General features: G+C 47.2%; 1 protein-coding gene across 1 annotated transcript; it reads right to left on the reverse strand.

Moving 5' to 3' along the window:
- Positions 1-554: 554 nt before the first annotated feature.
- Positions 555-6,622, reverse strand: myoc (myocilin). Its single transcript, XM_030770713.1, has 4 exons — positions 6,108-6,622; positions 4,040-4,051; positions 2,352-2,446; positions 555-1,348 (listed from the first exon to the last, which is right to left on the reverse strand). The coding sequence occupies exons 1-4, from the start codon at positions 6,620-6,622 to the stop codon at positions 555-557; spliced, it is 1,416 nt and encodes a 471-aa protein (XP_030626573.1).
- Between the last annotated feature and the right edge of the window lie 7,200 nt (positions 6,623-13,822).

Below are 13,822 nucleotides of genomic sequence, written 5' to 3' on the forward strand. Positions count from 1 at the left end.
GGTCATGCAAATCTAGTAAAGAGACAACTTGAGGCTATGAGCACTGGGTGAAGTTTCAGTTTAAGGCAGTGAATGTGAATGTAAATTTTCAGTGCTGAGTGGACTCTGGTCGTGTCGGCAACAGAATTCTGGGATTGCGTTTAAATCCTGACAGTTCTGGTGACAAGAAGCAGGTGATGATTTTATTTTTCATAAACGTTTCAGAAGTGTCAAAACAGGATGTGCGTATGCTTCTTGCAAGACTGCCGCATCTCTGTGACGTGCTTGAGTAGAGTTTTCTCGATTGCAAAATGTTGTTGACATTAGCTGTAATATATATCCTAAATCAAGGCTAATCAACTCACTGTTCTAGAGCGCCTGGTACCGTTAATCTTCTCCTCTCGTCTTACCTACAAGTCAAGTGTTGCACTCGTTGTTTAATGAACTACATAGCAGTACCTTTAAAAACAGGACCGAGCTTGGAGTAAAAGGTCCTAAAGATAAGTAGCCCAGTACTAAATCAACTTCTTGACGTTCAGGTATGATTTGTGACAGATCACTGATGTCAAAGTGTCTCATGGTGTCTGCATCCTGCCCAGCTTCACAGTGTAAGACACCATGTGATAATTATCCCAAGCAAACAGCTGCCTGTTTACTGGGTTGTAATCAATCATGCTGTTGTAACGGTAGCGGTTTCTGAACGGCACAGAGATTTCCTTTCCTCGCCCAGTGGCTGTGTCATATGTGTAGTTGATTGTGGTGTTCAGGGCTGTGTAACTGGCCACTGTGTACAGTTGGCCACAAATCATGAATGCGTTGGCCACCGACGTCTTGCGGATGTTGGTCTCCCAGCTCCTCTCCACCTCCAGGCTGTGGGGGTTGAGCTGTGAGACCACGATGGCGCCCTTCGCCTTGTTGGTGCTATAAATGGCCCAGAGCCCCTGCTCATCCACGGCCAGGTCGATGTCGGTATAGCCGCCCCACGAGTAGGGGAACTGCCCGTGGAACCCAGCGTGGGGCAGGTCCCTGCGGGCGGCGATGCTCTCGGAGGCCAGGTCGTAACGGAGGAGGGTTCGGCTGCGCCGGCGCTGGTAGTAAAGAGAACCACGATACAGCACAGCCCCGGTGCTCTCCACGGCCTCCGGCAAGAGCAGGACTTTGGTGGGGAAACCACGGGAGAGCTGGTCCAGGTCCTCGTAGCCAAAGATCTGCCGGATGTCTGCTCCGACAGTGTCGATACGCCACACCGTGTCGGGAGCATAAGGAGCCATGGGCTCAGGATCCTGCATCCACACGCCGTATTTACCAGAGATGGAGTCTGCCTTACGGTGGGTCACTGGGTCACCTACAACCACCAACTCACCACAGCCTGAACCAAAGGATAGAGAGAGAGAGGTGATGCGAATGCCAGAGAGCTGAACGATTATAGGTCTTGGTTATACTGATATGTGTTTATATAAAATTAAACTTTGCAGTGCCTGTCATTGTAGCAAGTATAAACCATCAGGGACATAATATATCCTCTCTCAAAATAACCGCACAGCCAGGGGAGGGAGGGGGGCAAGCATATTGGCAGGACTCTAAAGGGCTCTGGGAAAACCCCAAACATAACTGTGTTTGCTTTGCAATATTTGGTCTTACAAAATTATCCTTTAGACTTCCACTAAAAACACACAGGTCCGTTTGTAAGCCTGACTCTTTTACCCCACCGCACTGTCCTGGCATCAGCTGGGGGACACGTGAGGAGCGGGACAGACGAGGGGGGGGTGTCTGGTCATATTTTGTCAGGACCTACAGTGGTACTTACTTTATGTGTTTGTGTTGCGTGTCACCTGTTGTTATGTGTTTGTGTTGTTAACCTGTCGTTATGTGTCTGTGTTGATCACCTGTCGCGATGTGTCTGTGTTGCTAACCTGTCGTTATGTGTCTGTGTTATTAATCTGTCGTGATGTGTCTGTGTTATTAATCTGTCGTGATGTGTCTGTGTTATTAATCTGTCGTTATGTGTCTGTGTTATTAATCGGTCGTTATGTGTCTGTGTTATTAATCGGTCGTTATGTGTCTGTGTTATTAATCTGTCATTATGTGTCTGTGTTGTTAACCTGTCGTTATGTGTCTGTGTTATTAATCTGTCGTTATGTGTCTGTGTTATTAATCTGTCGTTATGTGTCTGTGTTGTTAACCTGTCGTTATGTGTCTGTGTTGCTAACCTGTCGTTATGTGTCTGTGTTATTAATCGGTCGTTATGTGTCTGTGTTATTAATCGGTCGTTATGTGTCTGTGTTATTAATCGGTCGTTATGTGTCTGTGTTATTAATCTGTCGTGATGTGTCTGTGTTGCTAACCTGTCGTTATGTGTCTGTGTTGCTAACCTGTTGTTTCCTCTGGAGCGGGTACTTCTGTCACCTCAGCCTTCAGCTCCTGGTACCCTGGGCTGCCATAATGCCAGGCAGGGTCTGAGATGGAGAACCAACACACAAGCACACACACACACACACACACACACACACACACACACACAGGGTAAATTCAAGCAGAGAAGTAAAGGAAAGAGGGGCTTTTAGGGCAGGACAAAAGCTGAAAGATAGAGGCTACATGCAAAGTAAAGACTGACTGAGGAAGAGAGAGAGACAGATGGTTTGAGTATAAAGGTTTTGAGTATAAAGGTTTGAGTATAAAGGTTTTGAGTATAAAGGTTTGAGTATAAAGGTTTGAGTATAAAGGTTTGAGTATAAAGGTTTTGAGTATAAAGGTTTGAGTATAAAGGTTTTGAGTATAAAGGTTTGAGTATAAAGGTTTTGAGTATAAAGGTTTGAGTATAAAGGTTTTGAGTATAAAGGTTTTGAGTATAAAGGTTTGAGTATAAAGGTTTGAGTATAAAGGTTTTGAGTATAAAGGTTTGAGTATAAAGGTTTTGAGTATAAAGGTTTGAGTATAAAGGTTTTGAGTATAAAGGTTTTGAGTATAAAGGTTTTGAGTATAAAGGTTTGAGTATAAAGGTTTTGAGTATAAAGGTTTTGAATATAAAGGTTTTGAATATAAAGGTTTTGAGTATAAAGGTTTTGAGTATAAAGGTTTTGAGTATAAAGGTTTGAGTATAAAGGTTTTGAGTATAAAGGTTTGAGTATAAAGGTTTTGAGTATAAAGGTTTGAGTATAAAGGTTTTGAGTATAAAGGTTTTGAGTATAAAGGTTTGAGTATAAAGGTTTTGAGTATAAAGGTTTTGAATATAAAGGTTTTGAGTATAAAGGTTTTGAGTATAAAGGTTTGAGTATAAAGGTTTGAGTATAAAGGTTTTGAGTATAAAGGTTTGAGTATAAAGGTTTTGAGTATAAAGGTTTGAGTATAAAGGTTTTGAGTATAAAGGTTTGAGTATAAAGGTTTGAGTATAAAGGTTTGAGTATAAAGGTTTGAGTATAAAGGTTTTGAGTATAAAGGTTTGAGTATAAAGGTTTGAGTATAAAGGTTTGAGTATAAAGGTTTGAGTATAAAGGTTTTGAGTATAAAGGTTTGAGTATAAAGGTTTTGAGTATAAAGGTTTTGAGTATAAAGGTTTGAGTATAAAGGTTTGAGTATAAAGGTTTGAGTATAAAGGTTTGAGTATAAAGGTTTTGAGTGTAAAGGTTTGAGTATAAAGGTTTTGAGTATAAAGGTTTGAGTATAAAGGTTTTGAGTATAAAGGTTTGAGTATAAAGGTTTGAGTATAAAGGTTTGAGTATAAAGGTTTGAGTATAAAGGTTTTAGGGCACAAATTAAGACATGTATGTAACGGTGCTGAGCTCATGTTTCCTCAGCTACCATCAGAGTCTAAACCAGTCAGAGCTGCTGCTGGGAGCCATGGCGTGGCCTTCGCTTCTTCAGCTGGGATCTAAAATCAGTTCTGGTGCCGGATCTGTCCGTTACCTCTGTGTCCGTGTCCGTGCCCGTGCCCGTGTCCACCGACGCCCATCAGGTGTGAGAGGGCAGCATCTGAGACACAGAGACACACTGGTCCTCAGACGGACATAATGCTGCTATGTTTCAGTCAACCGCAGAGAGAAAACACACAAACAGGTCTTTTCTTCTGTCCTCACTCAAAAGCAGCACAGTACAGTCAGCATTCACATCTCCACAGACTGCATTCTGATTGGTCAAGGACATGAACGTTAATGAAGATAGGGTCAGACAGACATAACAAATCAGGTGTGTGATGGTGTCGACTGGATGGAGCGAGGGGTTGGGGTTGTGAACAGGCAGGAATCCGGCAGTAGGAAATAAACAGTGCTGAGTGGATTCCCAGCTGTTCTGGAGTCTGCTCGACCGCACCCCCCCCCCCCCCCCCCCCCAGCCTTCAGACCTCATTCATCATTCTCTCTCGCATTCTCACATACTCACAAATGCAAACACACATCCTACACTCCCTCTACTGTGTGGAAGTGTCTGTCGATCTGTGTTTCCCTGTGTGTGTGTGTGTGTGTGTGTGTGTGTGTGTACATGTGGATGTGTGTGTAGTCACTGTCTCTACTCCAGGAACTGTTGACTGTGAGTGAGATGAATATGGACCAAAAACGCCATCAGCCGGCGTTGCCTCTCGACCCGAGTTAAACGCCACTGAAGGGACTTTGTTTTGGGGGCCGAGTCAAACAGTGCTGTTCTGTTCTTTGAAAACTCTACCTATGGAAGGAGTCATTAACAGTAGGTGTAGTCACAGGTAGAGTTTTTAGACAGTAGGTGTAGTCACAGGTAGAGTTTTTAGACAGTAGGTGTAGTCACAGGTAGAGTTTTTAGACAGTAGGTGTAGTCACAGGTAGAGTTTTTAGACAGTAGATGTAGTCACAGGTAGAGTTTTTAGACAGTAGATGCAGGATGCAGAACTAAATGTGTGACAGAGCCCAGTTCAGAGAAAGCCTGTGAAAGCCCTCCCACCATAGTATACAGAGAAAGGAGCAGTGAGGTGGGTTTTTTGGAGAACAGTGAAACACTCTAACACTCCCCATATGTGTTATAAATATATACCCCCATCCTATTTAAAACACACCAACTCCCCCCTGCCCCACCCCCCAGAAAAGAGTCATAAATACCATGTCTCACACACACACACACACACACATCAGCATGCTCCCAGCACAGTGAATCCTCATAAAACAGCTGAGACAGGAGGGAGCCTGCCGGGGCAACTCTATCCCAGTCATATCCCTGCCCCACCCACTGCCACCAGCCCTACCAGTCAGAGCTCCACCCACTGCCACCAGTCCTACCAGTCAGAGCCCCACCCACTGCCACCAGCCCTACCAGTCAGAGCTCCACCCACTGCCACCAGCCCTACCAGTCAGAGCTCCACCCACTGCCACCAGCCCTACCAGTCCGAGCTCCACCCACTGCCACCTGCCCTACCAGTCAGAGCTCCACCCACTGCCACCAGCCCTACCAGTCAGAGCTCCACCCACTGCCACCAGCCCTACCAGTCAGAGCTCCACCCACTGCCACCAGCCCTACCAGTGAGCCCAGGCTTTGCTGGAAAAAACTATTCTTCCTTCTCTGTGCCAGTGGGTCACACCATGACGCAGTGTATGACTTAGGACACCTCCATAAAACCAGTTCATCTCAGTGTGTGACTCAGAACACCTCCATAAAACCAGTTCATCTCAGTGTGCGACTCAGAACACCTCCATAAAACCAGTTCATCTCAGTGTGCGACTCAGAACACCTCCATAAAACCAGTTCATCTCAGTGTGCGACTCAGAACACCTCCATAAAACCAGTTCATCTCAGTGTGCGACTCAGAACACCTCCATAAAACCAGTTCATCTCAGTGTGCGACTCAGGACACCTCCATAAAACCAGTTCATCTCAGTGTGTGACTCAGAACACCTCCATAAAACCAGTTCATCTCAGTGTGCGACTCAGAACACCTCCATAAAACCAGTTCATCTCATCTCCCTCCTCACCATGCGCCTAAACACGTGAGATTTAATAGAAATATCATGTTTGTCTCTAGTGTTCTATTAATAAAAATATCATGTTTGTCTCTAGTGTTCTAAAGACAACCGTTGTCAACGGCAAATATATATATGAAACAGAACACAGACCCAAAGGCACAGAAACCCACAAACATCATAACGGCAACTTTAAATGTGACAAAGAGGAACCGGGGCGGGTCCGGACTGCCGGACCGGATCGGTGCAGACTCACCAGATGCTGGCTGGAGGCTGCTGTTCTGCTGGGGACTGCCGGGTCGGGCTGGCTGCGCGCAGGGTCTGCTCCTCAGTCTCTCAGCCTCCTGACGGAGGTCCTCCATCCTCTGCTGGAGCTCCTGGACCTGCCGCTCCAGTCGGTCCTTTTCTCTCTGCAGCTGGGCCTTCTCTCCCATCACCTCTCTGTAGGCGTTCTGGAGACCGGGCGGGGGTGCAGGTCCAGATCTCGACCCGGTCTCCCCTCCCACCAGACGGCTCACCAGTGCCTCCAACACCGTCAGGCGAGACCTCAGGGTCTCCACCTCTGGCCCTCCACCCACTGTGGCACAGCTGGCCTCTGTGGGACTGTCTACAGTGAAACTATACTGGCATCGCCCGCTGCGGTCATTGCCTCTCCAGAAGGTGGCGCCACCCTGTCCCTGAGTGCCAGCAAACAGGCACAACACACACACAACAGCCTGGAGCAACATACTGAGGCAGACAAGTAACACGTGGATCACACTTCACTGAGTGAGACTGACCTGCTCTCAGCTCTCCCTCGCCCTCTCTCTCTCTCTCTCTCTCTCTCTCCCTCTCTCTCTCTCTGTGCTGTATCCTTCAGGACAGTCACTATTCTGTTGCGTCTTGCTTGTAACTGCAGGTGGAAGAATGAGTTCCTCTCAGCCTTCCTCTCGTGTGACTTTAATCTCCGACCTCTTCTCCTCCACTCCCTCGTTCACTGTGCCCCACGGGCTGTCTCACTGAACCGGGTCGACTGGGTCGGTTTGTCGCCTGTCAGTGTGTGTGTTCAGAATTTTGTTCTCTGAGTTCAGGCTCACCACACAAGCTGTATTTATACAACCTGGGAGAAGGAGAGAGAGAAAGGGAGGGAGAGAGAGAGAGAGAGGAGGAGAGAGGGAGGGAGGGAGGGGGAGACAGAGAGAGAGGGAGAGGGAGGGAGGGGAGAGAGAGAGAGAGAGAGAGAGAGGAGGAGAGAGGGAGGGAGGGGGGGGGGAGAGAGAGAGAGGGAGGGAGGGAGGGGGAGAGAAAGAGGGGGGGGGGGGGAGAGGGAAAGAGGAGGAGAGAAAGAGGGGGGGGGGGGGAGACGGAGAGGTAGGATGCTGTGTACTTTTGGGATTGCCCCAACAAGAACATTCCAGAATCTTTTTCCTGGTAACTTGGACAACATGTATCCAAGTGTTGTGTGTGTTGTGAGGGTGGTGTTGTGTGTGTTGTGGGTGTTTTGTGTGTCGTGAGGGTGGTGTTGTGGGTGTTGTGTCTGTTGTGAGGGTGGTGTTGTGTGTGTGTTGTGAGGATGGTGTTGTGTGTGTTGTGAGGGTGGTGTTGTGTGTGTCGTGAGGGTGGTGTTGTGTGTGTTGTGAGGGTGGTGTTGTGTGTGTTGTGGGTGTTGTGTGTGTCGTGAGGGTGGTGTTGTGGGTGTTGTGTCTGTTGTGAGGGTGGTGTTGTGTATGTTGTGAGGTGGTGTTGTGTGTGTCGTGAGGGTGGTGTTGTGTGTGTCGTGAGGATGGTGTTGTGTGTGTGGTGAGGGTGGTGTTGTGTGTGTTGTGAGGGTGGTGTTGTGTGTGTTGTGAGGGTGGTGTTGTGTGTGTTGTGAGGGTCGTGAGGGTGGTGTTGTGTGTGTTGTGGGTGTTGTGTGTGTTGTGGGTGTTGTGTGTGTTGTGAGGGTGGTGTTGTGTGTGTTGTGAGGATGGTGTTGTGTGTGTTGTGAGGATGGTGTTGTGTGTGTTGTGAGGATGGTGTTGTGTGTGTTGTGAGGGTGGTGTTGTGTGTGTCGTGAGGGTGGTGTTGTGTGTGTTGTGAGGGTGGTGTTGTGTGTGTTGTGGGTGTTGTGTGTGTCGTGAGGGTGGTGTTGTGTGTGTTGTGAGGGTGGTGTTGTGGGTGTTGTGTGTGTCGTGAGGGTGGTGTTGTGTGTGTTGTGAGGGTGGTGTTGTGTGTGTTGTGAGGGTGGTGTTGTGGGTGTTGTGTGTGTCGTGAGGGTGGTGTTGTGTGTGTTGTGAGGGTGGTGTTGTGTGTGTTGTGAGGATGGTGTTGTGTGTGTTGTGAGGGTGGTGTTGTGGGTGTTGTGTGTGTCGTGAGGGTGGTGTTGTGTGTGTTGTGAGGGTGGTGTTGTGTGTGTTGTGAGGATGGTGTTGTGTGTGTTGTGAGGGTGGTGTTGTGTGTGTTGTGAGGATGGTGTTGTGTGTGTTGTGAGGGTGGTGTTGTGGGTGTTGTGTGTGTCGTGAGGGTGGTGTTGTGTGTGTTGTGAGGGTGGTGTTGTGTGTGTTGTGAGGATGGTGTTGTGTGTGTTGTGAGGGTGGTGTTGTGGGTGTTGTGTGTGTCGTGAGGGTGGTGTTGTGTGTGTTGTGAGGGTGGTGTTGTGTGTGTTGTGAGGATGGTGTTGTGTGTGTTGTGAGGGTGGTGTTGTGTGTGTTGTGAGGGTGGTGTTGTGTGTGTTGTGTGTGTCGTGAGGGTGGTGTTGTGTGTGTTGTGTGTGTTGTGTGTGTGTTACAGCCTCCAGCCCAGCCAGTATGAGTCGTCGGATGATAATGAGCTGTTAACAGTGTAACTGTTGTGTTTGTGCTGAGTGCATTTATATGTCTGCATGGCAAGCTGAGTGTGTGTGTGTCTTAGAAGAAGAATGGATCTGTATAGGTGTTTGATCTGAGGGGGAGAAAGATGTGCCTGTGTGTGTGTGTGTGTGAGTGTGTGTGTGTGTATGTGTGTGTGTGTATGTGTGAGAGCATGCGTGGGTGTGGGTGGGTGGGTGTGTGTGTGTGTGTGTGTGTGAGTGTGTGTGTGTGAGTGTGTGTGTGTGTATGTGTGTGTGTGTGTGTATGTGTGAGAGCATGTGTGGGTGTGGGTGGGTGGGTGTGTGTGTGTGTGTGTGTGTGTGTGAGGAGTAACTTAAGAGAGTGTTTTTCTGTCAGTGCTGGGTACGTGATCTCTGGGTTTCTAATTCTAGCCCTGTGAACGGATCGGTTTGCAGTGTGTGCTCCAGGGCCAGGGGATTGTGCTGTGGAGTTACCCAGCAAAGGGCTGTGGAGAGGGGGCAGGACAGGATTGTGTTACCCCTGTCCCTGGGGATGCCGTGGTGTCCCGTTAAGCAGGGGGGGTGGGGTAAGGGGGCACAGGAAGCGGATTAGGGTCAAGGTGGGAGGTGGCTTTGTTAGTTTGTGTGTTTAGGAAGTTACACACCTTCACAGAGTCTCTGTTTGAGTGTGTGTGTGTTGGATAACCTACTGTTATCCACATGAAATCTGCTTTCTGTGTATATAACTCTGCTTGCGTGTGTGTGTTTGAGTGTGTGTGCGTGTGTGTGTGTGTGTGTGCTGCAGAAAGATCTCTCCATTCTCTTTGAATGGTCCAGGCACCTCAGGGCTGTTAGAACGGCCCAAACAGACATCTCAGCACATGTACACCATCTCCCCACCTTCTCTCTCTTTCACTCGCAATTCTTTTGTTTTTGTTTGTTTTTGTTTTTTTCAGGTTGGACTGTTTACACGTGGCCTTGCTGCTTATGCTAAGATATGGAATGTTTACATTGTGTTGTGAGGTTGTCTGTGCACACTCAACACGCTTACTGAATACAGATCAAAGTCACATTTTCTAGTCCAAATTGCCCCATGGTGCTTACATACTCAAGACCCATCTACCTAACCAAACCGATCACTGTAGTCTGTGATCATTTAATACAAACTGATCACTGTTACTAACTGCCTTGAGTTTTGGACCACACACACACACACACACACAGATGCCAATGCTGGTGATATCTTTATTATTTGTGGTTAAGAGTCTTCCAGAGAGAGATAAATTGTCCAGAGAGAGTTAAATGGTGAAGACGTCGACTAAGAGTCAAAAACATGAGGGACAGAGGAGTAAAGAGAGAGAAACATACAGGAGGAGAGAGAGAGACAGAGGAGTAAAGAGAGAGAAACATACAGGAGGAGAGAGAGAGACAGAGGAGTAAAGAGAGAGAAACATACAGGAGGAGAGAGAGACAGGAGTAAAGAGAGAGAGACATACAGGAGGAGAGAGAGAGACAGGAGTAAAGAGAGAGAGACATACAGGAGGAGAGAGAGAGACAGAGGAGTAAAGAGAGAGAAACATACAGGAGGAGAGAGAGACAGGAGTAAAGAGAGAGAAACATACAGGAGGAGAGAGAGACAGAGGAGTAAAGAGAAAGAAACATACAGGAGGAGAGAGAGACAGGAGTAAAGAGAGAGAAACATACAGGAGGAGAGAGAGACAGAGGAGTAAAGGAGAGAGAGAGACAGAGAAGTAAAGGAGAGAGACATACAGGAGGAGAGAGAGACAGGAGTAAAGAGAGAGAAACATACAGGAGGAGAGAGAGACAGGAGTAAAGAGAGAGAAACATACAGGAGGAGAGAGAGACAGAGGAGTAAAGAGAAAGAAACATACAGGAGGAGAGAGAGACAGGAGTAAAGAGAGAGAAACATACAGGAGGAGAGAGAGACAGAGGAGTAAAGGAGAGAGAGAGACAGAGAAGTAAAGGAGAGAGACATACAGGAGGAGAGAGAGACAGGAGTAAAGAGAGAGAAACATACAGGAGGAAAGAGACAGAGGAGTAAAGAGAGAGAAACATACAGGAGGAGAGACAGAGGAGTAAAGAGAGAGAAACATACAGGAGGAGAGAGAGACAGAGGAGTAAAGGAGAGAGAAACATACAGGAGGAGAGAGAGACAGAGGAGTAAAGGAGAGAGAAACATACAGGAGGAGAGAGAGACAGAGGAGTAAAGAGAGAGAAACATGCAGGAGGAGAGAGAGACAGGGGAGTAAAGAGAGAGAAACATACAGGAGGAGAGAGAGACAGAGGAGTAAAGGAGAGAGAAACATGCAGGATGAGAGAGAGAGGAGTAAAGAGAGAGAAACATACAGGAGGAGAGAGACAGAGGAGTAAAGAGAGAGAAACATACAGGAGGAAAGAGAGACAGAGGAGTAAAGGAGAGAGAAACATACAGGAGGAGAGAGAGACAGAGGAGTAAAGAGAGAGAAACATACAGGAGGAGAGAGAGACAGAGGAGTAAAGAGAGAGAAACATACAGGAGGAGAGAGAGACAGGGGAGTAAAGAGAGAGAAACATACAGGAGGAGAGAGAGACAGAGGAGTAAAGGAGAGAGAAACATGCAGGACAAGAGAGAGAGGAGTAAAGAGAGAGAAACATACAGGAGGAGAGAGACAGAGGAGTAAAGAGAGAGAAACATACAGGAGGAAAGAGAGACAGGAGTAAAGAGAGGGAAACATACAGGAAGAGAGAGAGACAGAGGAGTAAAGAGAGAGAAACATACAGGAGGAGAGAGAGACAGAGGAGTAAAGAGAGAGAAACATACAGGAGGAGAGAGAGACAGGGGAGTAAAGAGAAAGAAACATACAGGAGGAGAGAGAGACAGAGGAGTAAAGAGAGAGAAACATACAGGAGGAGAGAGAGACAGAGGAGTAAAGAGAGAGACACATACAGGAATAAAGAGAGAGAAACATACAGGAGGAGAGAGAGACAGAGGAGTAAAGAGAGAGAAACATACAGGAGGAGAGAGAGACAGAGGAGTAAAGAGAGAGAAACATACAGGAGGAGAGAGAGACAGAGGAGTAAAGAGAGAGAAACATACAGGAGGAGAGAGAGACAGGGGAGTAAAGAGAGAGAAATATACAGGAGGAGAGAGAGAGACAGAGGAGTAAAGGAGAGAGAAACATGCAGGACAAGAGAGAGAGGAGTAAAGAGAGAGAAACATACAGGAGGAGAGAGACAGAGGAGTAAAGAGAGAGAAACATACAGGAGGAAAGAGAGACAGAGGAGTAAAGGAGAGAGAAACATACAGGAGGAGAGAGAGACAGGAGTAAAGAGAGAGAAACATACAGGAGGAGAGAGAGACAGAGGAGTAAAGAGAGAGAAACATACAGGAGGAGAGAGAGACAGAGGAGTAAAGAGAGAGAAACATACAGGAGGAGAGAGAGACAGAGGAGTAAAGAGAGAGAAACATACAGGAGGAGAGAGAGACAGAGGAGTAAAGAGAGAAACATACAGGAGGAGAGAGAGACAGAGGAGTAAAGAGAGAGAAACATACAGGAGGAGAGAGAGACAGAGGAGTAAAGAGAGAAACATACAGGAGGAGAGAGAGACAGAGGAGTAAAGAGAGAGAAACATACAGGAGGAGAGACAGAGAGAGGAGTAAAGAGAGAGAAACATACAGGAGGAGAGAGAAACATACAGGAGGAGAGAGAGAGACAGAGGAGTAAAGAGAGAGAAACATACAGGAGGAGAGAGAGAGACAGAGGAGTAAAGAGAGAGAAACATACAGGAGGAGAGAGAGACAGAGGAGTAAAGGAGAGAGAGAGAGACAGAGGAGTAAAGAGAGAGAAACATACAGGAGGAGAGAGAGAGACAGAGGAGTAAAGAGAGAGACATACAGGAGGAGAGAGAGAGGCAGAGGAGTAAAGAGAGAGACATACAGGAGGAGAGAGAGAGACAGAGGAGTAAAGGAGAGAGGAGTGTGGCGGAGGCAGCCGTCCCTTCCTCAGTGTAGTCCGGGTGAAGCCACTGGGTGGAATCTGGAGAAATATGAAGATGTGTTTTCCTCTTCTTCCTGTTAAACACCCACCCCCTGCCCCTCCCAGTCATAAAGGCCACGCTGATTCTGTGTGTGTGTGTATGACTCTGGCAGTGAGTGTGTTAAACGGTTCTACTGTTTTAAACTGAGTTTGTGTGGTAAGTCCAAACAGGGTTAGACACAGTGACTTTTCCAAAAACATGATCGTCTGCTACCTGTCAGCTCCACACACATACAGAGGAATAAACACAATGCACCTGAGCCTGTTCTAACTCCTAAAACCACATGACCCATGACATTACATTACAGCCAATGGGAAACCAGCGTACAGTCTCTCAGTCCTCACTGCATGCGGAAGAGAAGTGTAGAAATGGAAAAGCCCAATAAGAGAGAGAGACAGAGTACAGATGGATAAGAGAGAGAGAGAGACAGAGAGAGAGACAGAATACAGACGGATAAGAGAGAGAGAGAGAGGCAGAGAGAAAGAGACAGAGTACAGACGGATAAGAGAGAGAGAGGCAGAGAGAGAGAGACAGAGTACAGACGGATAAGAGAGAGAGAGAGAGAGAGAGAGAGTACAGACGGATAAGAGAGAGAGAGACAGAGAGAGAGACAGAGTACAGACAGATAAGAGAGAGAGAGAGTACAGATGGATGAGAGAGAGAGAGAGAGAGAGAGACAGAGTACAGATGGATGAGAGAGAGAGAGAGAGAGAGAGACAGAGTACAGACAGATAAGAGAGAGAGAGAGTACAGATGGATGAGAGAGAGAGAGAGAGAGAGAGAGAGAGACAGAGTACAGATGGATGAGAGAGAGACAGAGTACAGATGGATGAGAGAGAGAGAGTACAGATGGATGAGAGAGAGAGAGAGAGATTACAGATGGATGAAAGAGAGAGAGAGAGAACAGATGGATGAAAGAGAGAGAGAGAGAGAGAGAGAGAGAGAGAGACAGAGTACAGATGGATGAGAGAGAGAGAGACAGGTGGATGGTGAGATCCATAACGGGAAAAGGAGCAGATGAAGTCAGAACAGGGGGCAGCTGGAGATCAGATGAGGGACATTTTACTGGCCGTGAAATAAAACTGGGCTTTTCCCATAAAACACTGAAGACAGAGATTCACAG

Source organism: Chanos chanos, chromosome 4 (genome assembly GCF_902362185.1).
Source record: "Chanos chanos chromosome 4, fChaCha1.1, whole genome shotgun sequence".
NCBI lineage: Eukaryota > Metazoa > Chordata > Actinopteri > Gonorynchiformes > Chanidae > Chanos > Chanos chanos.

Bases quoted from the DNA above. Each gene is read 5' to 3' on its own strand.
- myoc (XM_030770713.1), bottom strand. From the start codon at position 6,622: ATGTTGCTCCAGGCTGTTGTGTGTGTGTTGTGCCTGTTTGCTGGCACT. The intron at 1,349-2,351 runs GTTAGCAACACA...CCTTTGGTTCAG, and splicing joins CGCTCCAGAGGAAACAACAG to GCTGTGGTGAGTTGGTGGTT.